General features: G+C 41.5%; 2 protein-coding genes and 1 pseudogene across 3 annotated transcripts in view; 2 read left to right on the top strand and 1 right to left on the bottom strand.

Moving 5' to 3' along the window:
• The first annotated feature begins 278 nt into the window (after positions 1–278).
• Positions 279–3,625, top strand: LOC114116125 (eukaryotic translation initiation factor 4E-like; annotated as a pseudogene).
• Positions 3,626–12,384: 8,759 nt separating this feature from the next.
• LOC132660185 (uncharacterized) lies at positions 12,385–25,054 on the bottom strand. The gene is made up of 3 exons (XM_060419181.1): positions 24,917–25,054; positions 24,421–24,825; positions 12,385–13,461 (listed from the first exon to the last, which is right to left on the bottom strand). The coding sequence occupies exons 1-3, from the start codon at positions 25,052–25,054 to the stop codon at positions 13,210–13,212; spliced, it is 795 nt and encodes a 264-aa protein (XP_060275164.1). The 3' UTR covers positions 12,385–13,209.
• LIN28B (lin-28 homolog B) overlaps positions 25,032–25,695 on the top strand; it is a 136,033-nt gene continuing 135,369 nt past the window's right edge. For both annotated transcript variants that reach the window (XM_042253146.2, XM_042253144.2), the window contains exon 1: positions 25,032–25,202. The gene's annotated coding sequence lies outside the window, so the exon portion shown is untranslated. The remainder of the gene's footprint in view (positions 25,203–25,695) is intronic.

The following is a 25,695-nucleotide window of genomic DNA, read 5'->3' as shown; positions in this document are numbered from 1 at the left end:
GAGGTTCAGGAAACTCCTTACCTGCACCCTAGGACTCATTACCTCTCCTCCATGACCCTCCTGAAAATCACTGCATTGAGTTATGAAGAGAAAGCAACATACTTGTGAAGGGCATAGTTGCATGGGGGAGAAGATTGAAAATCCTGTGTTTAGTTTCAAAGTTTTAGACTAGTTTTTCTTAACCAAAGCATTTGAAATACAGAGCTTTATAAGGAGAAATAAAATAACACATGCTTTGAAGTACTTTTAAAATCACTTATTATGGAGAGGGATCTAAGATGGTGACTGTGGAACCAGAAACCACCTCTACTCCTAATCCCTGCCTACAGAGAAACCAGAAATCTAATCAGGAGGTAGCTAATCCAGAACAATATATGAAACATCCTTTACAGAACAGATGGGCACTCTGGCTTCTTAAAAATGATAAAAGCAAAACTTGGCAAAAGCAAACCTTCAACTGATCTCTAAGTTTGATTTTCTTGAAGGCTTTTGGGCTCTGTACAACCATATCCAGTTGCCTAGTAATTTAATGCCCGGCTGTGAATACTCACTTTTTAAGAATGGAATTAAGCCTATGTGGGAAGATGAGAAAAACAAACAAGGAGGATGATGGATAATTACACTGAACAAACAGCAGAGGTGAAGTGATCTCAGTCGCTTTTGGCTAGAGATGCTGCTGTGCCTTGTTGAAGAATCTTTTGATGACTACCGACTTCCCTGGTGGCTCAGACGTTAAAGCGTCTGTGTACAATGTGAGAGACTTGGGTTCGATCCCTGGGTTGGGAAGATTCCCTGGAGAAGGAAATGGCAACCCACTCCAGTACTCTTGCCTTGAAAATCCCATGAACGGAGAAGCTAGGTGCAGGCTACTATCCATGGGGTCATAAAGAGTCAGGCATGACTGAGGGACTTCACTTTCACTTTTCACAGTGATAATATACGTGGTGCTGTTGTTAATGTTAGAGCTAAAGCTGATAAAATAGCAATATGGACCCTTGACTGTGAAGAGAGGGTGTTACACATAATAGGGAGGGTAGACAAACAGATTGATTATATTCTTTGCAGCCAAAGATGGAGACGCTCTATTCAGTCAGCAGAAACAAGACTAGGAGCTGACTGTGGCTCAGATCATGACTCCTTATTGCCAAATGCAGACTTAAATTGAAGAAAGTAGGGAAAACCACTAGACCATTCAGGTATGATCTAAGTCAAATCCAATATGACTATACAGTGGAAGCGAGAAATAGATTTAAGGGACTAGATCTGATAGACAGAGTACCTGATGAACTATGGATGGAGGTTCGTGACATTGTACAGGAGACAGGAATCAAGACCATTCCCAAGAAAAACAAATGCAAAAATGCAACAGGGCTGTCTGAGGAGGCCTTACAAATAGCTGAGAAAAGAAAAAAGGAAAGATATGCCCATTTGAATGCAGAGTTCCACAGGATAGCAAGGAGAGATAAGAAAGCCTTCCTCAGTGATCAATACAAAGAAATAGAGGAAAACAATAGAATGGGAAAGACTAGAGATCTCTTCAAGAAAATAGAGAGACCAAGGGAACATTTCATGCAAAGATGGGCTCAATAAAGGACAGAAATGGTATCGACCTAACAGAAGCAGAAGATATTAAAAAGAGGTGGCAAGAACACACAGAAGAACTGTACAAAAAGATCTTCATGACCCAGATAATCTTGATGGTGTGATCACTCACACTCACCTAGAGCCAGACATCCTGGAATGTGAAGTCAAGTGGGCCTTAGGAAGCATCACTATGAACCAGTCTAGTGGAGGTGATGGAATTCCAGTTGAGCTCTTTCAAATCCTGAAAGATGATGCTGTGAAAGTGCTGCACTCAATATGTCAGCAAATTTGGAAAACTTAGCAGTGGCCACAGAACTGGAAAAGGTCAGTTTTCATTCCAATCCCAAAGAAAGCCAATGCTAAAGAATGCTCAAACTACAACACAATTGCACTCATCTCACACACTAGTAAAGTAATGCTCAAAATTCTCTAAGCCAGGCTTCAGCAGTACATGAACCATGAACTTCCAGATGTTCAAGCTGGTTTTACAAAAGGCAGAGGAACCAGAGATCAAACTGCCAACATCCACTGGATCATCGAAAAAGCAAGAGAGTTCCAGAAAATATCTATCTCTGCTTTATTGACTATGCCAAAGCCTTTGACTGTGTGGATCACAATACACTGTGCAAAATTCTTGAAGAGATTGGAATACCAGACCACCTGACCTGCCTCTTGAGAAGTCTGTATGCAGGTCAGGAAGAAACAGTTAGAACTGGACATGGAACAACAGATTGGTTCCAAATAGCAAAAGGAGCACGTCAAGAGTATATACTGTCACCCTGTTTATTTAACTTATATGCAGAGTACATCATGAGAAATGCTGGGCTGGAAGAAGCACAAGCTGGAATCAAGATTGCTGGGAGAAATATCAATAACCTCAGATATGCAGATGACACCACCCTTACGGCAGAAAGTGAAGAAGAACTAAAAAGCCTCTTGATGAAAGTGAAAGAGGAGAGTGAAAAATTGGCTTAAAGCTCAACATTCAGAAAACGAAGATCATGGCATCTGGTCCCATCACTTCATGGGAAATAGATGGGGGAAACAGTGGAAACAGTGTCAGACTTTATTTTTCTGGGCTCCAAAATCACTGCAGACAGTGACTGCAGCCATGAAATTAAAAGACGCTTACTCCTTGGAAAGAAAGTTATGACCCACCTAGACAGCAGATTAAAAAGCAGAGACATTGCTTTGTCAACAAAGGTCCGTCTAGTCAAGGCTACTGGAGAAGGAAATGGCAACTCACTCCAGTATTCTTGCCTGGACGGAGGAGCCTGGTAGACTGCAGTCCATGGGGTCACTGAGAGACGGACATGACTGAGCAACTTCACTTTCACTTTTCACTTTCATGCATTGGAGAAGGAAATGGCAACCCACTCCAGTGTTCTTGTCTGGCAAATCCCAGGGACGGGGGAGCCTGGTGGGCTGCCGTCTATGGGGTCGCACAAAGTTGGACACGACTGAAGCGACTTAGCAGCAGCAGTCAAGGCTATGGTTTTGCCAGTGGTCATGTATGGATGTGAGAGTTGGACTATAAATAAGACTGAGCGCAGAAGAATTAATGCTTTTGAACTGGGGTGTTGGAGAAGACTCTTGAGTCCCTTGGACTGCAAGGAGATCCAACCAGTCCATCCTAAAGGAGATCAGTCCTGGGTGCTCATTGGAAGGACTGATGTTGAAGCTGAAGCTCCAATACTTTGGCCACTCGATGCGAAGAGCTGACTCATTTGAAAAGACCCTGACGCTAGGATAGATTGAGGGCAGGAGAAGGGGATGACAGAGGATGAGATGGTTGGATGGCATCACCGACTCAATGGACATAGGTTTGGGTGGACTCTGGGAGTTGGTGATGGACAGGGAAGCCTGGCATGCTACGGTTCATGGGGTCACAAAGAGTTGGACACGACTGAGCGACTGAACTGAACTGAACTGAGACAAGGAAAGGTTAGAACTTCCTCCAAAGACAGCGATAGGTTATCAGTCCCACGAAGACACAGCTACTAAGAGTGGCTCCACCATAAAAAGTAGGTGTGTTGTTTAAGATGACACCTTCTGAGTATTCTCATAGGAGACTGTGTTAAGCAATCAAGATTTGGGAGTTGAACCAAAGCCTGTTCAAAGGCACGTTGGACTGCACTTAAATTTGATTTCCATCTAAATGATGTTAAGAAATAAGAGAAGCCTCAGTCACCTTTATCCTGTACTTCTGTGTCTATATTTTTTAAAAATTTTTTGGCTAGAGTGTCCACTGTCCACTGGGGCTTCCCTGATAGTTCAGTTGGTAAAGAATCTGCCTGCAATGAGGAGACCCCAGTTCGATTTCTGGGTGGGGAAGATCCCCTGGAGAACGGATAGGCTACCCACTCCAGTATTCTGGCCTGAGAAGTCCATGTACTGTATAGTCCATGGAGTCACGAAGAGTGGGACACAGCTGAGTGACTTTCACTAGGTCTACATCACCAGGTCCACTGCCTTAAAGAATTCGAGTAGGCATCATCTCCAGAATCCATAAATGCGTTGTTCCTGGCCCATTCTGTAATAGCTTAATTAACCATTGCAAACACATTTGATTCATCTACAATAGTAAAAAAAAAAAAAAAGAATTTGCATTTCTGTGCCTCATAAGAGAACAATTCTGTTTATATTCCATTGAATGCAGGAGCACATTTTGCTAGTTTGAAAGAATATGATGCACAGTTTTCTAGCAATTTTGTTTCTTTTTACAGAATTGTCTGTGTTGTACTCTTGCTGATGGCTGCTAGATTTTGTTTCCCTACTTGATAACATTAGTGCTTCTAATGATAACATTAGTGATTAGTGATGTTAGTGATAATTAATGTTAGTGAGAATGTTAGTTAATGTTAGTGATAACATTAGTGATTTCAGTTTTTCATGTTTTGCTTTTCTTTTTTTTTCCTTATGTAACATTAGTGACGCATACAGGAATGTGACACAAGGGTGAAATAAGCATTAATCTGTGCATTCTTTGGTAATTTTGGTTTTTGTAACTCCAAAGACTTGCTACAAATTTATGCATTTCTTTCAAATCAGTGATCTATATTTGTGTGATTTTCTAGACAAAATTGTGGATTATTAAAAAAATAACATGATTACTACATTACTAATTAGAATTGCCATGCTCAGTCACTTCAGTTGCCTCCGATGCTTTGTGATCCCGTGTACTGTAGCTCACCAGGTTCTTCTGTCTGTGGGATTTTTCAGGCAAGAATACTGGAGTGGGTTGCCATGCCCTCCTCCAGAGGATCTTCCTGACCCAGGGATTTGAACCTGAGGCCCCTGCGTCTCTTGCACTGCAGGTGGATTCTTTACCATTGAGCCATCAGGGAAGCCCCAGTTAGAATTAGTATCTCTGTTTTTGTATCTTTATGCTGTATTTTAACACTTTGTACTACATAGGTTATTTTGCTTTGGTTAAAAAACAGCTCAAGTAGAAAAGCAGTCCCACTCATATTAAGATAATGTACAAAAGTGTAAACAAAATGTGTACCATGAAATGTCTTTTAGACAATAAATAAATAAATCACTTACGATAGAACTTGCAGAAAAGACTCCCTGGATAGTACTTTAATAAAGAACTTTATTAAAGTGCAACCACTAGATGTCAGCACTTATGAACGGCAATCCTGCCCACAGTTCTGAGGTCCATTTTATTTTTTTCTTTATTATGATTGATGATAAAAGATAATTGGTAAATAAATAAAATGTTTGCTTGAAATACATAAAATACTATATTTAGAAAATAATAAATTCAATTATGACAATTCTCAAAACAAGAACAAAAATTTCAATTTAAGTGACCAGTTTGCAGACCCTGGAGGTTCCCAAACTGGCACTTTGCCAAGGCAGGACCAGGACAAAATTCTAAGTGCAAGGATTCTCCACAAGCAATACCCGATCATCTGAATCTGTCTTTGGGATTTCCTTCAGGTCATGAGAGCAAGATGTTCTTCATGAAAGAACCACACTAGTTATGGTCCTGCACATGTGCTGCCTGTGTAGGTTTTTGGCATCTGCCCAGCTATTTTCAGTCTCTTCTTTTAGATTTAGGTCATGGAATCACTGAGTTCCCTAGTGCACATCTTTTGTTGCATAGTCAACAAAACAAACCAAAAATCACTGCACCGACAGAATGCTTTAAATACAAAAGTTGTTTGCTTGTTTTTCCTAGAATATAAAAATCCCTCTTGGGCCACTTCTAAACAGCAAAACGAAGTGAGAAGCACCATGAGAAAGGAGCATGGCAAAGGTGTGTCGACTGGGCGGGGTCTGTGAGCCTGGCTGAAAGTACTGCAAGTCTAATTAACTGCTTAATGAACCATTATTAAGCTGTCTGGGGTTGAGTTAGGAATGTACACACTTGGCTCAGCTGACTGGCATCATTTTGCTCCGAGTCTGAAATGAAACAATAGAATGTGTCAGGCCATTAGATATTTTCATAGATAGCCTCAGAGATCTCTTCTGTAACAGTTCTACAATGTGCGAGGCTCTATAATACAGCTGGTCTGTTGCATCACCTGAATTCAGTTTTAAGAAAATGAAAAAGGCTTTTCTCACTTAAAAATAAAAACATGGCAAAAATCATACCACAGAATTAAAGTTTTTATTGAGCATGTCTTATGACAGAGATGGAAAATAAGGCACTAATCCTGCTTTCCATTTTCCCCAGCCTCACCATTTTGTTTGCATGCTCTGAGAATATTGTCCCAGACTATTAGTTAAATTATTGTTATACACGAAGATTTTCTGTTAGTGATTATAAGATTTAGATTCTGCCTTCTAAGTATAATTACCAGAGTTATTTGAACTTAATTCTGTATTTAAGTGGGTTCAATGTGTATTGGCAGGTCTTTCCTACACAATTTGATCATATGTTTTCCTTTACATTTTAAAGATGAAGAAAAAGATTCTTAGAATGCTTTTGTTTACTTGTTTCAGTAAATACTATATGGAGAGTTAGAGATAGAATTTGGGTTATTTGACATTCTTTTCTTGCTTTGTAGAGTCCTTGTTTTCTTTCATCTAGAATCAAATAAATTTTGTAAAATTTTGTTCTTCCAAAGTGTGCTCTTCATCCTCTAGTCCATTCTGTTTTTGTTCTAGCATTTTTGCACAGGTTTCATAGGAGTGTTTCTTGCAATTTGCTGAAAAAATAGTGTGGTAGAATCATCTTAATGCATGTCTTTACTCACTTGGGGACCTCTGAATCACTACCTTAGAATACAAAGGTAGAGGTTTCATTTTGATGCTTTTTATCCTATAATCAACCTGGTTACCTAAGGGTGGACGGGTGGATGGGGTTAAAAGCCTTTGGCTGAAAGAAGCCACAGTTTTATAGCTTTATAGCTCCACCACTGTCCAGGTATGCCAAATTGTGAAGAGTATTTTATTGTTCTTATTCAGTGGAATGTCCTTGGGTATTGGCTTTTTCTCTACTTTAAGGATGAGTCAAAGAATTTGGTTAAAATACACACACTACTACATATACAAAATGGGTAACCAACAATGGGTACAGCACAGGGAACTAACCTTAATTTTAAAAGAATTATTTGGCTGTGCTGGGTCATTGTTGCTGCACAGGCTTTCGTCTAGTTGCAGAGAGCTGGGGCTACTCTAGTTGCAGAGAACAGGCTTCTCACTGGGGTGGCCTCTCCTGTTGCAGAACACACAAGAGCTTTAGGGTGTGCGGGCTTCAGTAGCTGTAGCACCTGGGTCAGTAGCTGCAGCTGCCAGGCTCTAGAGCACAGGTTTAGTAGTTGTCGTGCACAGGCTTAGCTGCCCTATGCATGTGGGATCTTACCAGACCAGGGATAAAACCTTTGTCTCCTGCATCGACAAGAAGATTGTTTACCACCGAGGAATTAGGAGGCCCTAACCTCTATAGATTTTATAATAATCAGTAAGGGGACAGATCTGAAAAAGAGTACATATACCTATATGCATATATATGTACACATACAAATGAATGACCATGCTGTACATCTGAAATTAACAGGACATTGTAAATCAACTATAGTTCAATAAAAACAAAGAACAAACAAAACCCCAAAGACTTCAGTTAAGAAATCAGGTCAGTGTGACACTGACTGGTTAACCACTTTCACTTTCCCTTCTTTCCTTCCTTTCCCTCCCTCCCTCCCTCCCTCCCTCCCTCCTTTCTTTCTTTCCTGATCCTTTTTCATCCCATCATTTTTGTTCCTTTGCAGCAAATTTGACTTCCAATATAGACTCCTCTCTCTCTCATACTTCAGTGCCCTCTTGCCCTGATTAAGAATCCAGGTTGTTTTTATTTTTAGTCACTAAGTCACGTCAGGCTCTTCTGTGACCCCATGGACTGTAGCCCACTGGGCTTTTCTGTCCGTGGGATTTCCCAGGCAAGAATACTGGAGTGTGGTGCCATTTCCTTCTCCAGCGGATCTTCCCAATCTTGAATCCATATCTCCTGCTGGGAAGGCAATTCTTTACTGCTGAGCCACCTGAGAAGGTCCAAGAATCCAGACTGGAGAATTTTTTTTAATGGTAGCTAACAGACTGGTTCCAAATAGGAAAAGGAGTATGTCAAGGCTGTATATTGTCACCCTGCTTATTTAACTTACATGCAGAGTACATCATGAGAAATGCTGGGCTGGAAGAAGCTTGTGCTGATGCTGGCAAAGATTAGGGCAGGAGGAGAAGGGGACGACAGAGGATGAGATGGTTAAAGGCATCACCGTCTCAATGGACATGAGTTTGGGTAAACTCGGGGAGTTGGTGATGCACAGGGAGGCCTGGCATGCTGTGGTTCATAGGGTCGCAAACAGTCAGACACGACTGAGTGACACAACTGAACTGAGGGACCACAGGGTCTGTTACAACTGACCATCTGCACTAGAGAATGGGCTCCAGGCAGCTTGGTCTCTGCTGTTCTTGCTACCACCCATGCTTTCAGTCATGCACTTTCAAAACGGGGGTACAGGGAATCCCCTGGCAGTCCCGTGGTTAGGACTCTGTGCTTCCACTGCCAAGGGTGCTGGGCTCTGTCCCTTGCCCAAGAACTAAGACCCTGCAAGCCGCTCGGTGCAGCCAAAAATTTTTTTAAATGGGGGTACACTGGGCAGGTGATTATCTTGATTTACTTCTGATAATAACTACAAATGACCCAAAGTATTGGAATGCTTTGTTGATGCTATAGTAAAGTATATATCAAACTCTTATCTCTGAAAATTCTACTTGGTACATTATGTCCTCTATCCTGTTCTAAACTTGTTTCATTTCAATAACTTTAAGAAACGTTTAGAAAATTAATCAGCTTTAATATTTCAGAAAATAAAATTGTAGTACCAGAAATTTACATGTGGAATGGTTATGTATAAATAAAAACACCTTGTAGAAGAATTTATAGAATGATGACTAAAAAGAAATAGCAATAATAAAATTTTTTCCAAATGAAGATAAATACACTAGAATAAGTACACAGGCCAAGAAAGGGCACTAATCTTATTGGAATGCAACAAAAATTGTGTTCAATATAATCTAATTATCAATTTGAAGAAAATATTCAAGAAAAAAGGGTCTAGGGCCTCTTATTGAATTAACTGACTTTACAAATATTCAAATATTTGAAGATGCTGGGACTACTTTTGCATTTATAGATGTACTCTGATTTTCCCAATAATCATGAAAACTATTCCAGCTCAGTAGACCACAGGCATCAATCACTGGCCCTTGAAACAACCTCCCAAGTGTTTCTGTGAGACGATTATTATATTGCAGATGCTCACAAACACACAGATATTATAACCTGAATCAGACAGTTCTCTCATATTACTCTAATGATTACTGAAACCCCTTTCAGGTTACCTGTTCAGCATAGTAGGGATGCCTGCGCTTCAAGCCTTTAGTGAACCCTGAAGAAACTTGAGAGTCTAAAGATTTTGAGCATCTCCACAACACTCTGAATCCACTGTTTATCTTATGGCCAGTTGCCCCACAGCTTTATTTTGAAGGTCGGAGCATCACCATAGCAAAGGGAGTTGTTAGATAAAAACACTGTTCCATGACTCAATATCAGAGATGATATTTTTGTCCCAATTTGGCTTCTTAATTAGTTGTGTGAAACAGAGCCTTAATTGTCTGCTGTACATGTTTCCTATTACTGTCCAAACAACTCCTGGACTAATCAAACCATCTTCTGCATCTCTCCCCAGCATATTTCTGGGAGGTGATGAGAATTGGCCTGAGTTTCTACCTACTATCAGGACCAGGACTCTCAAGTCCATTCCTTTGACCAACCCATGTAGCTCATGTTCTTCTTTGGTAAACACTGCAGGATTCTGTTCCTTGGCAATGCCTTCTGGGCTACTATTTTCACTGTCATTCTGAAGTTGGCACTCTTCTTTGCATCTCTAGTCATAATGTGCTCCTGGTCTTTGTTATATTGACCCTACAGTGGAAGACAGAGATGATAAAGTGTTCTTTCTAAGTGGTACCATTTTGGCCTCCAAGTATAACTTTTACTATGAAATAATTCCCCATTCTACTGAACAGTCAGTCCCCTCTATGAGGGAAGGCACCAAATATACTTTGTTCATTTTTTATCTCCATGACACTTCCTGATACATAGTAAGTGCTCAACATTTGCTCAATGAATGTTTCAGGTCCTTCAAGGATTGGTTGAATATTTACGACAACACTGCCTTTTAAAATAGACTTTCTGGTGGGCTTTGTCCAGACAAAATGGTATAGATTTGTCTATCCAAGCACAACTATAAACCCTGAAAATAACAAAAGAAGCAACCATAGAGGACTCTGAAAGGTGAAAAGGGAAAGGCAGACTGTCTAGGGACCCAAGAAGAAAGGACCATCACAGTGGCTGGGTATCTTATGATCCTCCCCACCCAGCAATAAATTCTGGACTCCAAAATCACTGCAGATGGTGACTGCAGGAATGAAATTAAAAGATGCTTGCTTTTTGCAAGAAAAGTTATGACCAACCTAGACAGCATATTAAAAAGCAGAGACATTACTGACAAAGGTCCATCTAGTCAAAGCTATCATTTTTCCAGTAGTCATGTATGGATGTGAGAGTTGGACTATAAAGAAAGCCGAGTGCCGAAGAATTGATGCTTTTGAATTGTGGTGTTGGAGAAGACTCTTGAAAGTCCCTTGGATAGCAAGGAGATCCAGCCACTCCATCCTTAAGGAAATCAGTCCTGAATATTCATTGGAAGGACTGATGCTGAAGCTGAAACTCCAATAGTTTGGCCAACTGATGTAACGATCTGACTCACTGGAAAAGACCCTGATGCTGGGAAAGATTGAAGGCAGGAGGAGAAGGGGATGACAGAGGATAAGATGGTTGGATGGCATCACTGACTCGATGGACATGAGTTTGAGCAAGTTCCAGGAGTTGGTGATGAACAGGGAAGCCTGGAGTGCTGCAGTCCAAGGGGTTGCAAAGAGTCAGACACGACTGAGTGACTGAACTGAACTGATCCAGCAATAAAAAGCAATTCATACTCCATGTCTCCTAAACCCCGATCTGATGGCAGAAGATGGCCCAGGTAGACTCATTCCTCCTCTAAGTCAAGTAAGAGTCCTGCCAATAACAGCAGGCAGGACAAGTGGCATTGGCAATGGGGACAGAATGGAAGCTCCTCTGAAAACAAGCAGCCCAGGGGAAAAACTTGTCATCGGTGTGGGCTGAAGACTTCCTTTTCGAACCCAGAGACCAGGTGGCTGGGACTGGGGAAGTGACTTTCATCCCCACAGGTGGCAACAGCAAGGATGAGTGGAAACCCTAGAGGCACCAGAGAAGCCAGGCAAACTAAAATAGAACAACAAAGGCTCAACATTACAGTGTCATTAAAACCACAGGCTACAAGTAGACCAGGTTCTGCATGCTAAACCTAAACAGGGTGACTGCTGCTAAAATAAAAAGATTTAAATAGGACCTGGAATTTCCTAACACAACAGCCCAAATGTCCAGGATGCAACAGAAAATCGCCTATAATACTAACAGCCATGAAAATCACCAGCTGAATGAGTAAAAAAAGGAATGATGCCAACACTGAGGTGCATCAGATATTGGAATTATCTGACATGGACTGTAGAGAGCAATCATAAAAATGCTTCAAAAAGCAATTATGATTTCCTTTGAAACAAATGAAAAGGCAGAAAACTGCAGCAAAGAAATACAAGGAAAAGAACCAAATGGAAAATAGAAAACTGAAATGCACAATAACCAAAATAAAAAAATCACTGGATGGGCTCATTTGTAAAGTGATGACAGAATAGAAGCAGTGAACTTGTTTAGTTGCTAAGTCATGTCTGACTCTTTGTGACCCCATGGACTGTAGCCTGCCAGGCTCCTCTGTCCATGGGATTTCCCAGGCAAGAATACTGGAGTGGGTTGCTATTTCCTTCTCCAGGGGATCTTCCCAACCCAAGGATCAAACCCATGTCCCCAGGACTGGCAGGCAGAATCTTTACCACTTGAGCCACCAGTCTTCAAACCTCTTTTCCTCTTTAATAACAGAAGAAAAGCACCATTTCCTAGCCACCTGTGCACCTAGGATTGGCCAAATGCCCAGGTTCTAGCCAATGGGATGTGCCCAAAAATTATACAAGTACTTGACAAAGCTAAGCTTGTTTACTATAGCCATGCTATGGGTTAGGCGCTGTCCTATGAAGGTTACATGTATTAACTCACTTGTGCCTGGTACCATCAAGTCCATTTTCCAGATGGGGAAACTGAGGAACAGCAGGATAAGTAACTTGTTGTTACTGAGGGCACAGAGCTGGGAAATGGCAGCACTGGGATGAGAAGCCAGGCTGTCCAGCTGCAGAGCCTGCTCTGACCTGACCACCTGTTTCTATTAGTTCCACATAGCAACTTCTTAGATATCAACTACCCCAGACTCAGGTTTGAACTGGGGGAAGACTCGGTAAAAATGCAGAAGCCCTAACTTACCTCCGGATTTCTCTTTTTTTTTTTGGCTGTGCCGCATGGCATGTGGGAATCCTTGTTCCCCAACCAGGGATTGAACCCACACCCCCTGCATTGGCAGCTCGGAGTCTCAACCACCGGACCTCCAGGAAGTCACTCGCCTTCTGATTTCTGACCTTCTGATCCAGGATGCATCCTGAGAATCAGTGTGTTACCAAGTGGAGACGAGGCAGAGGGAAGTGGCATGGGTGAAGTCGAAAGGGTAAAGTCGAATGTCTCTGCATGTGTTTTTTTCCCTCCTTATCTGAGGCCATTTAACAAAAGCACATACATAATGGTAATAATCGTAGCCGACATTAAGTCAACGATTAGTAGGTGCTAGACATTTAAAACACTTTCTAAGTGCTTTACTTATGCCTCAGTCACTCATTTCATCTTAATAACCCTATCAAGCAGGCACTATTTTTGGTCATCGATCCAAAGGTGAACATTTGATGACACTGAAATCTCAAAAACTAAGATGGCTCACAGCCAGGCTGTGGCCACAGCTCAGCTGTCTTTTTGTTGCCTTCCAGTGGGATCAAGAAGGTTCTGGGATCAGTCTTAGCTCCGATGGAATACAGCACTGTCCCCACCTTATAGACGAGGAAACAGGCACAGAGAAAGTCACTTGCCAGAAGTCACATAGCCAGGGAATAGCTGACGCTGAATTTGAATCTAGGCCATCTGGTTTGAAGGAGCAGATGTTCCTCCTTCCACCACTTACCACATGATCCAGGAGACCAGCAGCAGGGTGCATCACTGAAGGAGCTGAAGAAGCAGATGGGCAGTGCTCTCTCGGGACCCAGCTTCCATAGGGCCACACCAAAGATGACGGCAAACACCACCAGGCCCAGGATGTTCATGCCCTCGACCTCACCTCCCACAGGCACCTTTGGGCAAGAACAGACGGAAACAGGAAGGGACAGATAAACAAAATTCACTGAACCTGAATGACAGACAAAAAACAGGCTGAAAGGAATATTCTGTTCCTGATGATCAGCAAGAACATCTCTTTTGCTATGTGGTCAACTGTTTTCTCTGCTTGATGAATTAATCTCAACCTTCATTCTGTATAGATGTTGAGGGGATTTCATCTCCCTTTTTTTACTAATTTCATTATCACAAGGACCTAGCTGTTAAGGTGCGAAGTTTTCTCCAAGGGCTCCTGAGTCTGTAAACAATAAAGGAAATTCCGTGACCTGCTTTGAGGTTTACATGGGTAAATTAATAAGCAATGTCACTTTCTGCATCCTTGCATCTCCTGTCCATCAGATATTTCTTATAGTTCCTCATATAAGATAGCATTGGGCTGCCCTACATGGATTATAAAGCACAGGCTACTAACTGGAATCTATGACAATTCTTTAAACTAAGTAAATGTTTAATGTAAATAAACTTTTATTGGGGGCTTCTCCAGTGGCTCAGATGGTAAAGGACCCGCCTGCAATGTGGGAGACCTGGGTTCGATCTCTGGGTTGGGAAGATCCTCTGGAGGAGGGCATGACAACCGACTCCAGTATTTTTGCTTGGTGAATCTGCAGTTATTCATTATACAAAGTGAATCTTAACTTGTATCTATGATGATCTTTAGTTTTCTTTGCTACCACTATGAAAAATAGAAATATCCCACTTCAGGTATTTTGGACCTGTTCACAATCATGTTTGCTGCTTCAATTTAAATGTTCTACTTTGGGAACATTATTCTAAAGCTTTACTTTAGCTATTTCAGTGGCTTTGCAACTTTATGCGGTCAAGGCTTAAGATGGAAGTCTGTTGCTAACTAATTAGTTCTCGCTAATTACTCGCATATTCTAATTGCCCTAGCTATCTATGTCTGAACCCACCATAATCTCTGGGACCTGATTTCTTGGCACTTCTCTTACTGTCAGATTTGGCTTCCGTCTGTTCTGAAGCACGCCTGTTAAACCCTCTCCTTTCTGTCTCTCTTCAGACCATGAGCAAAACATGGAAACACAGACTCGAATCAAAAATTACATAAGACGACTTTTGCCACTTCCTTCTCCAAAACTCAAGGTAAGCTCATCATGGGTATTCATATACCCACAATTCAACAAGAGCTACAGTGTTCTAGGCAAGGGGTTGGTCTGTTGAGGAAAGCAACCATACTTTCCAACCATTTTTCCAGTTAAGTCTGACTTTCCATCTTATATGCTGGGTTTTGTGTTCATAATACTTGTCATATTCTTTTTCCTGAGTCTAAATCTTAGCTTAAGGACCTACTATTCTGTGTGTCCATGAGCACACTATTTAATACCAACTCCTCCCCCCACCAAGTGTCAGTTTATCCATTTATACAGAAAGAATTATTTTAGTACCTAGAAAAATTGATTCTGTGGTAAGGATCAACTATGATCAGGGATCACCTAGAATACAGTAAAGACATGATAAATGTTGGCTGTTGTGACTCTTCTTATTTCTACTACTGATATAAGTTCTTCCTATCTCCTTTATTTACTAAATTATAAATGTTGTGAGGGTGGGACAGTCTTTTTCCTCTCTGTATACCACTTTAGGAGGCTTCATCTGAAGCTGAGCGACTCCACCATTAATGTCACCATTGCCACAGACTGTGTCATACTATTCTATCCAGAACTCTCTGCTACATGACAGCAAAAAAAAAAAAAAAAAAAAGCAGAACTCTCTGCTACACAGTCACAATACATACTCATACATATTCTAAATATGTCTCAATACAATTGTATTAATACCCATACCTGACTTGAAACTGCCTTCTAAAAGCATGGCTGGAGGCTACTGCTTGTCTTTGTTCCTACTCTCCAGGCTCGACATTTGAAGCAGTGATTCCAGGTAAGTGGGTCATTCCAAGGTCTGTATGGTGAGAAGTATTAGGAAGCTTGATTGGTTGTTGATCTAAGCCCTAGTTTTCAATCTAGCTTTTTAATCTCCATCTGTCTTGCTTCTCTGTATATATCTTACGTGGTTCAGTACTGGGAAAGTAGAATGGAGTATTATTCAATACTTCATCAAGTCAGCAGAAACTAGTAACAAACCCAAGGCACAGTAAGGGGAGAAGAAAAACTGGTGTACAATAAGATATTCAAAAAGAGAGACTGAAATAAGGAAAGCAAAATAAAAAGGATATATTACTAAAATAACTACTAGTGTGCCTTAAGAATGGTGCTCACAATTGCTTTTGATGCTATTCCTGACAGTCAACTGAGGAAGAGATTAGGTAAACATGAAAGTCTAGAATGCTGGTCTCTTTCCTCTTGATTATGCTGTCTTTATTTACAGGTTGAAAAATCTCTAGTTGACCATTTATAACATAGAAATGTAATCATAGATACAGATACTGGTCACTAAGGAACTCTGTCATGAAGAGAAAAAGATTAACTGATGACTTTAACATCCACTCACTAAAAGAGATTATGTATTTAATGCTTTTTGGTTCTCTTGAAGATGCCCCAGGAATTATGATTCAGGGGAATCTGATTTGAGGTGTAAGAATTTAAACTTCTATTAAGCTCTCTGGGTGGTTTTGGTATAGGTGATCTGTAAGAAACATTGAGGAACCTCAGAATCCTCCTCTCTAAAGGGAAATTATTGTGCTTATTTCATAGATTTCTTATGAGATGAAAATGAGATAATGTCTGTGAGTGCTTAGAACAGGGTCTGGCACTTAGGATTCATACATGTTAATTCTTTACCCACACCCTGTCTTTTCAGTTTTAGAAGTTATTTTCCACCCTACAAAAAAGTGGTGAATTACAATATAATTTATCCCTATTCACTTTACAATAAATACATTCTGGTTTTCAGCTAGATTTACTTCTGAATAGCTTTACTGACTGCTTAACATTAGTTTATCACCTGCTTCAGGTTAACACCCATTATTATATTGCGTTTCTAATAAATGGGAATCAAGATGGCTATCACAATATTTTAATTCTGTTGAATAATTTGAGCTAACTTGTTCATGCTTATCCTCTTTGGATACCCTTTTATTTATTTACTTTTGGCTGTGCTGAGTCTTCATTGCTGCGTGGGCTATTCTCTTGTGGCGAGTGCGGGCTACTCTCTGCTTCTGGTGCGCAAGCTTCTCCTGCGGCAGAGCACAGGCTCCAGGGTGCGGGGGCTTCAGTAGCTGTGGACGGGGCCTCAGCGCTCTAGAACACAGGCTTGGCAGTTGTGGTTCATGGGCTCAGTCGCTCTGCGTCATGTGGGATCCCCCTAGAGCAGTGACCAAACCTGTGGCTCCTGCTCGGGCAGGTGGTTTCTCTACCACTGAGGGATGCTCCCACGAGTATCTTAAATAAAGAAGGGAATTAAAGCTCCCATGCTTATCTTAAATACCAAGTGCAATTTGTACTTTAACACTAGCTTTCTAGCTTGATCTGTAGTGCTGAAAGCACAGCAATTTCAGTTACTAAGGTAAGACTAAAGGAGAAAATGACCCAGGGCAGATCTCAATTTGGAATTCTTCATGCATCAACTCTATATTTTAAAAAGTCAAGTGTTTAATATAATCTATGCTAAAGTTAAATAATAAGACAAGCTGTGTGCAAATCTGCAAAGTTTTGAGGCATCCTTTTTTCCCTTTTTTGACATTTCAAAATATGTTGCAACATAAATCCAATGTCTTTTTTTTCTCAATAATTCTATTTTTAAGGCCAGTCCCTGACCCCTCTGAGAATTTTTATTGGGGGAAAATCTAAATGAAAATGGGCTCTAAAAATGAGTAGATACAGCTTCATGGCTATCACCACCTAAAGTCTGAAGGGCACTTCCAGTTTAAAAAAAGAACACCATTATAAAAATTATTTAAAATATATTGTCTCATATGTTGTGCTTCTGACGAAACTAAAAGCAGATGATGCCAGGCACTCCTTTTCTGTGTTAAATGATGATTACACAACAGAGCCTTGAACTATACTGCCTGAGAACCTCTTACGATTTACATTTAGAAGTTCTGAGTAATATTATTGAAGAGAGATGGAAGTACTTGAATTTATTTTTATATGCATGTCATTCATTAACCTTTTCATTCAGTGGCTAGTGAATCAATCATAATTTTATGTAAAAAAAGATGGGTATGTTTTGAAGATTAACAAAAGGGCCTCCACCTATGTTGCCCACATACCACCCCCTATTCCCCCCACCCTGCAAGCAACTCAGAACAAATGTGTCTATCCTGGAAATTCTTGTCCTGTTGCCCACACTGGCCACCCCACTGGCAGAGATGACCATCACCGTCACCTTCCAGGTGTGTGCCCAGCTCGGGGGCCCAGAAGTTGCAAAGTCCAAACAGCTTGCAACCAAGTAAATGACTTAACCCAACCGCCCACCCTGCAGTAGCCAACACTCACCATCCCCACCCACCAAGCCTCTATTCTATTTTGATACGTTTACCTTCTATTTTTCTCAAATAAAGTTAGAAGCAATTGCCCCCTGCCTCCCTAAATAACTAAAATTGCCTATCTTTGCTTCCTAGTTAGTAAGCAAAGGTAGGAGAAGTTGTGTGAGAAGCCACATAAAAAGAATTCTTGCCTGCGATTACATATGCACACGGAGCATGTGGGCTGCAGTAGTTGTCGCATGTGGGCTTAGCTGCTTCACAGCTTGTGACATGTTCCTGGACTAGGGATTGAAACTGTGTCCCCTGCATTGGCAGGCGGATTCTTTACCACTGAGCCACCAGGAAAGCCCCTCAAGACTAATTTTTAATTAGCCAAAGCTTTTCAAACTCTTTATGTTTTACTGTATGAGGTAAACATGTAGTGGCCTTTTTAATACTGCAAGACCCTGGATTTTGGACCTTCTGTGGCTAGTATTAATAAATCCTTTCCTGTCTCAAAGACTTGGGAGAATTGGGTGAAACTGGTTCAAGTATTCATCTATTGGATCTAATCCACAACTGTTTTTTTGTGTGCCAACTCTAAAGAATAAAGCAAACACAGCTGTCCTTATGGGGCTATATTATTATCTTGTAACACACAAAAATGATGCTACTGATGCACATCATTAAATCTTGGATCTTAGTCTTGCAGAAGTAAAGAAATGGGGATGATGTTGTTGTTCAGTCACCAAGTCATGGCCGACTCTCTGTGACCCTGTGGACTGCAGCATGCCAGGCTTCCCTCTCCTTTGCTACTTCCCAGAGTTTGCTCAAAAAGGAGAATACATTTTCTATTAATCTGTACTTTTCTATTTTCATTGTGCCCTTAAGCAATAGCAGGGCAGGATCAGGACTGTGCACTGTCCTTGGCATCCAACATGGATGCTCCAATCCAATGGTTTCCAAGTGGAAAGAGCACAGAAGACAATCCAATGAGAAATGGAAAATACAAAATCAAAATTTGATTTTTACCTCATTATCTTAAATTTCTACTTTGTACATGTTTTACAATGTATACAATATAATTTTATGGTCTGAACATAAAGTTTTGGATTGAATCAGCAATAAGTATATAGAAACCTATGCAAACAAAGTCAATTATTAACTCAAAGAAATAAAAATGCAGTACAGAGTAAGAATAACATGTCACTTATGTAACATTATGTTATATAATCAACTATATTAACATTCTTAATCATAGTCAATAATGTAAACACTGAATTACACATGCTGGGAAAAGGGAAGCAGAAAGTATAATGGTTTTAGTATACAAGTATGCATGCATGCTATAAATACATATATATACTGGAGGAGATATATGCTCATTGATGAGGTAAAACATACAAGTTTTATACCATGTGATAGTGATAGTCAGTCGTGTCCGGACTCTTTCCGGCCCCGTGGATTTTAGCCTACCAGGCTCGTCCATCCATGGGATTTTCCAGGCAAGAATACTGGAGTGGGTTGCTATTTCCTTCTCCAGGGATTGAACCTGGGTCTCCCACATTGTAGGCAGATGTTTTACCATCATAGCTCTAATAATTTAAAATTCAATTAAAATGAAAAATTTAAAATTGAACTATAATGATTCTTTTAGAAGTTGGAGCTAGATGAGGAAGTTCAATTTTAAAAAGTTGGGGTCTACAGTTCTGTGTACGACTATGATATATACTATTGGCAAGGCTGTTGGTTGCATATAGAAAGATACTATAATAATAAGCAATCTTTCAACCAAGCATTCCTTTTCCCCTGGTTGGCTTACTTGACCAGACTACCATTCAAAGGAGGCTTTACTAGTTATTTCTAGCCAACTGCCTTAAAGCTCTGAATTAGGCAGACTCCTCCAGAGCCAAGAAATTTAGGCATTAACAATTAAAAAAATGATAATTTTATTTATTTATTTTTGGCTGTGCTGGGTCTTCGTTGCTGTGGGCTTTTCTCTAGTTGCAGCGAGTGGGGGCTCTCTTCAGTGGTGGTGCACTGGCTTCTCACTGAGGTGGCTTCTCTTGTTGCAGAGCATGGGCTCTAGGGCGCGTGGGCTTCGGAAGTTGTGGCATGTGGGTTCAGTAGTTGCAGCTCCTGGATTCTAGAGCACAGGCTCAATAGTTCTCACACATGGGCTTAACCTGCTTTGTGGCATGTGGGATCTTCCTGGACCAGGTTTTGAACCTGTGTCTCTTACATTGGCAGGTGGATTCTTTACCACTGAGCCACCAAGGAAGCCCGGTATTAACAATTTTTAAGTGATATCTGATTTCTCTAACTTTTCAGAAATTTATCCAATTTTTATATAACTCATGAGATTTTATAAATCCTAATGATTAAGAGAACATTAGAGGGACTTCCCTGGTGGTCCAGTGGTTAAGAATCCATCTGCCAATGCAGGGGATATGCATTTGATCTCTGATCTGGGAAGATCCCACATTCTGCTGGGCACCTAAGCCTGTGCTCCACAACAAGAGAAGCCACCACAATAAGAAGTCCACCCACCACAACTAGAGAATAGCTCTCTTTCTCTGCAACTAGAGAAAGCCCATGCACAGCAATGAAGACCCAGCACAGCCAAAAATAAATAAATGAGAAGAATGAAAAACCTACATATAAACAGAGAGAACTTTAGAAATATGAAGATATTCAAACACATCATATTAGAGAGACTAAGAAGATGAACATGCCTATACCAAGATTCAATAGTTAAGGTTTTATTACATTTGCTTCATTAGTCCATTCTTTCTCATTTTCTGGAGATATTTTTAACAAATGAGTTTTCAAGAAGCAGAAAGATTTTAAATAGTGGTTTTCATAGAAATAGCATTGGTTTTCATAGAAGCAGCATTTGTTTTCATAGAAGTAGCATTTGTTTTCATAGAAGCAGGATTAATACCTTGTCATTCTTCACTGTTTTCACTAAAAGTTTTTCAAAAAAGTAACACATTCACATGGTTCACATACCAAAACTATTAAACAGGCATATATCATCTTGCTCCCACCCCTAGCCTATACACACTGACCTATTCATCCCCAATAGGCAAATGATTGATTTCCCAAGTATCTTCCCAGTGTTTCTATATCCAAGTAACAACAAATATAAGCAGTATACTCATATTATCACCTCTATTTCTCACACAAAAGGCAGTATATGTGGAATCTGGCATGTGACTTTTCATATTTAATAATGTATTCTGGAGTCCTTTCCATGCAAGTGCACAGAGAAATTTTCCATCCATTGTATCAACGTACCATTGCTTTTTATTTCTTTGACCTCTGTCGATGGATCCAGGTTATTTCTATTCTATTTGCTATGATAAGAATGTTCAACCCAGGTATATACATAATTTGCCATGTGGGCATTTGTATATGTAGGATAATTTTCCAAAAGAGGGATTGCTAGGTCATAGGCTACACTTATAATTTCAAAAGATGTCACAAAATTGCCCTTACTAAACGTCATACCCCTTTTGCATTCCCTCAGTAGGGTATGAAGGTAGTGATTTACTCAGTCTTGCCAACACTCAGTGCTGTCAAACTAGGATTTTTGCTAGTTCTATTGGCAAGTACAAGTTGGTTATAACTTTTGTGAAGGCTAAGCTTCCTGTTCATTTTCATTTTTCTCTTTTGTATATGAGAGAAAGAGTTCAATAGATACCTTACCTTACAATTTGGGTGACAGTGCTTGCTTTATAAACTTTTAATTTTGAAAAGAAGATAAATTATGTTTGTGACAGGCATATAGCAGTCTAAAACAAGCTTTCATGACTGAAGTTATTTCTCTTACCATAATATGGAGGAAAAAAAATCCTATGTGGATCTAGTCAGTACCTGCAGAAAGCTATCAGTTAAGAAGCAAAATCATCCAGCTCTAACAACAATACCTTATGGGCTGAACTGCGTCCCTTCCAAAAATTGCTTAAGTCCTAACCCCCAATACCGTGAATGTGACTTTATTTGGAAATAGGGTCTTTGCAGATGATCAAATGAAGATGAAGTAATTAGAGAAGGCTCCAGCAAACAAATACAATATTTATTCTTTTTTTAAAATCGAATCTTTCATTATTCTTAAACTCTATTTTAGAAATTGTTTTTGAGCAGAAGAATAAAGACATATAGAGCCTAGTTTTTCAAATGATAACACTCAATACTTCTAATGCATAAGTAAAAATGTCATACTGTTTGGGATTTATTTTCATATACTACAGTCACTAAAAAGGGGAAGGTGAGATGTAACACTGCATTCTATATTTTCTCAGTGTCTTATTAATTACTGCTTGAAAATATATTCAGAATGCATCCTCATGCATTAATTAAAAAATGACATTTCTTTCACATCATGTCAGGCAATGTTGTAGGCATTGAGGATAAAAAAAACAAAACAAAACAAAACTTGTAAAACAAAACAAAACTTGTGCTCCTTGGGAGTAATTATCAGATATAATTTTTAAAGTAAATTAGGTTTCCCTGGTGGCTCAGACAGTGAAGAATCTACCTGCAATGCAGGATAACAAGCTCAGGTTCAGTCTCTGGGTCTGGAAGATCCCCTGCTGATGGAATGGCTACCTATACCAGTATTCTTCTCTGGAGAATTTCATGGAAAGAGGAGCCTGGTGGGCTACAGTAAATGAGGTAGCAAAGAATCAGACATGACTGAGCGACCTTCTCTCACTCACTTACAAATTATCACCACAGCCCCAGGTAGAAAAATACGCTTTTAATAATTGCCATGAGCCATGCCCAAATGATAAATTCATTTGCTTTTAACTTTTTCTTGTGGCTTTTCATCCACTTCTAATCATGCTAAGATATTCTTTACTAAGTGCTTAGTCTATCAAACATCATTATCTCCCCTTCCTGTCACCTGATATGAAATAATACATTAAGCATTACAATGTCTCATTTTTCATTTTTGTAACTGTGGCATGGAGCCGTTGTAATAATTAGTTAAAAATAAAAAAGAAAGATGACTATGTGACTGTTTGGAATACTAAGTCTAGGTTATATTTTAACATTTTAATTTTTGTTTTCTGATTACAAGTCTTCTCAGTAGTTTAAACAGATATTACATAAGTATACTTAAAGTCTTACAAAGCATCTGAAAGAGTATTGGCGGGGAGGAAACCCAGAACTGATAGTAGGTTCCCCCAAACTTCTGACACTACTATGCTCACTAGATTCTGAGATACGTTACATTACTCATTGCTCTGAACTGCCATTAGGAATTCATTATCTCCTACTATCTTCAGAGGGTTTGTTGGTTAAGGAGCAGACACCTGGGCTGAGGATACTATTTGGTACCGTCCTCCATTTCGCTGCTGTCTCCCTCCAGGTGCAGCCAAGGGACCTTAAGTGTCCTGGTAGGTTTAAGTGTATCATTTGTAAGCTCTATTCATAAATAAAAACTTACCATAATGCTTCTAAATCAAAGCATATCATATATTTCAGGTAGTGATATACAATTAATTGCTGTTTTTATTTCCAGTGATCAATGTCTGCATCATTTTCCACTAAATTATCTTTGAAATCATACTGTAAAGTATGCAGCATTGTAGCAAATCAACTGCAATGGATTGATACAATGGTTAAAACTAAGAATTGTATCTAAAAGAATCCTCAGTATTGCTCCATAAGTAATGTGAACTACTTTATGAACTTCCCAATGAAAAGGCAACTTTAAAGTCAGTCAAGTTGTACACATGCTCAGTGGACAATTAGGCAGCCATTTAGGGAATGTTTGGAAGGTGGTTGACCTGGAAAATTCTTAGGGAGTCAAATGGGATTTTGCTTCTGATTAGTTTGTCTGCACTTATCTCAACTCCAGGCTAGAAGTGATTTTTCTAGACTGTGGCTATCTCTGACAGATGAACTGGCTTCCTAATCTTAATCCAGGAGCTGGAAGGGAAAATATGATCAACGTTATATAGGAATGATTTCAAGGCTTGCCCTTTCGTTACAGGTTATCCAGCTAACTGGCCTTTACTGGTCATGTTTAAATTTTTCGACTTTAATTATATATACACATCTAGTTTTTAGTTGGCTAAAATATTTAATCCTTTTAATCAGTTCCACCAAATAGTCTATATTTGATCATATCCATTCACAAATCACAAGGCTGTAATTTTTGTAGCTGGTCAGATAACGACTGATCAGGACTTCGCATCTGGTTCTGAGAAAATAGAAACTTTGACAAGAAATAACTATGAAGTCGTTAGGTAGAAAATAACAGGGGCGAAGGAAGCGTTAGTTTGGAAGGAAATACCATAGATACACACAGCACAATATTTTTGGCCACAGATCTTTGGGCATTGTGTGAGACAACGTCTGTATTTAATTTGAGGTTCAGTATTTTGTTGTTTAGGAAATACAATGTAGAGCTGATATTAGGTTCCGCCAAACTTCTGACACTACGACGCTCACTAGATTCTGGGATACGTTACTCACTGCTCTGAACTGCTGTTAGGAATTCATTATCTCCCAGTACCTCCAGAGGGTTTGTTGATTCGACACGGGCTGAGGATACTATTTGGTACCTTCTTACAGTTTCGCTGCTGCCTCTCTCCAGGCGCAGCCCAGGGACCGCCGGCTGAGGGTCCTCCAGGAGCCCGTGCAGCGCGCAGCGGGACCCGAGTGACAGGCCCCGACGCTCGCAACCTCCACGCGAAGAGCCGGCGGCAGAGACCGTGCGCGCCCACAGTCCGCGCGGGGACGCGCCTTTCGGTTGGGGCGGGCAGCGCGCGTCCTCGAGAGACCCCGGGGAAAGCTCCGCCGCCGCCGCGCGCGCCCGGCAGGCCCAAGAATGAATGGAAAGTTCAATCTCGCGCGCTCCGCGCGGACAGCCAATAGTGCGGCCCGGAGCGGCGGCGGGCAGGTGTGCGCGTGCCGCCGCCTGACGCAGGGCTCCAGTCGAGCAGTCTGGTGTCGCCGCCGCCGCCGCGCCCCGCGGCCCCCCCACCCCGGCCCGGCCCCCTCCTCCCCGCCGGGCTGTGGCGGCCGAGCGGCGGCGACAGCGGATTCCAGTCCGGCAGCCGAGCGCCGCCCTCGCTCCCCGGCCCCTCCGCGCCGCGTCCCCTCGCCGGCTCACAATGTGCTGAGCGGCCCGGCCCCGCCGCGCGCATCCCGGGTGTCCGGCCGCCGCGCTCCCTCAGGAAGTGACAGAGTCCAGGCCCCTTCCTCCGCCCCGTCCCCGGACTGAACGCCACACACGTACTCACACCCTCTCCCCCGCTCTACCCGAGCGAGCAACGCGACCATGAGGCCCCGGAGGTAAGCAGCGCGCCCCGCGGCCGGGCGAGTGTTCGAGGGGCTGGGTGTGCGCGCGGGTGCCGACGGCGCTCGTGGCCCCGGGTCTGGCACGTGAGCAACGTCGAGGGGAGCTTGGTGCGGCGCAGCCGGGAGAAGGGAGGAGGCGTGAGCGCCAGGGAGGGGGAAGAACGGGGCCAGGTGGGGAAGTAACAGGTCTCGCAGCAACTTGCTGTTTGGGAGCCGGAGCTGTGTCCTGCCTTCGCCGGCCCTGATTTATTGCCCCCGTGTTCCCACCGAGATGCGGGCAGGCGATGTACTTCCGGGTTCACACCTTTCTCTCCCAGCTCCGAGCCGCTGGATCGGCGCTGTGTGCCGGCGCGGCATTGCCTCCGCGGCAGCCAGGTCTCACCGTAGCCGTTTGCCGCCCGGCCGCTGGAGCTGGCGGGCCGGGTCGGGAGGGGGCGCGGGCCACTCGGGTGCGATGGTGCGGCGCGGGCTGGAGTCCTGGTGGCCG

The sequence above is a fragment of the Ovis aries genome, chromosome 8 (assembly GCF_016772045.2).
Source record: "Ovis aries strain OAR_USU_Benz2616 breed Rambouillet chromosome 8, ARS-UI_Ramb_v3.0, whole genome shotgun sequence".
Taxonomy (NCBI): Eukaryota; Metazoa; Chordata; class Mammalia; order Artiodactyla; family Bovidae; genus Ovis; species Ovis aries.
The sequence above is the reverse complement of the archived record's forward strand: the minus strand, read 5'-3'. Positions and strand labels throughout refer to the sequence as shown.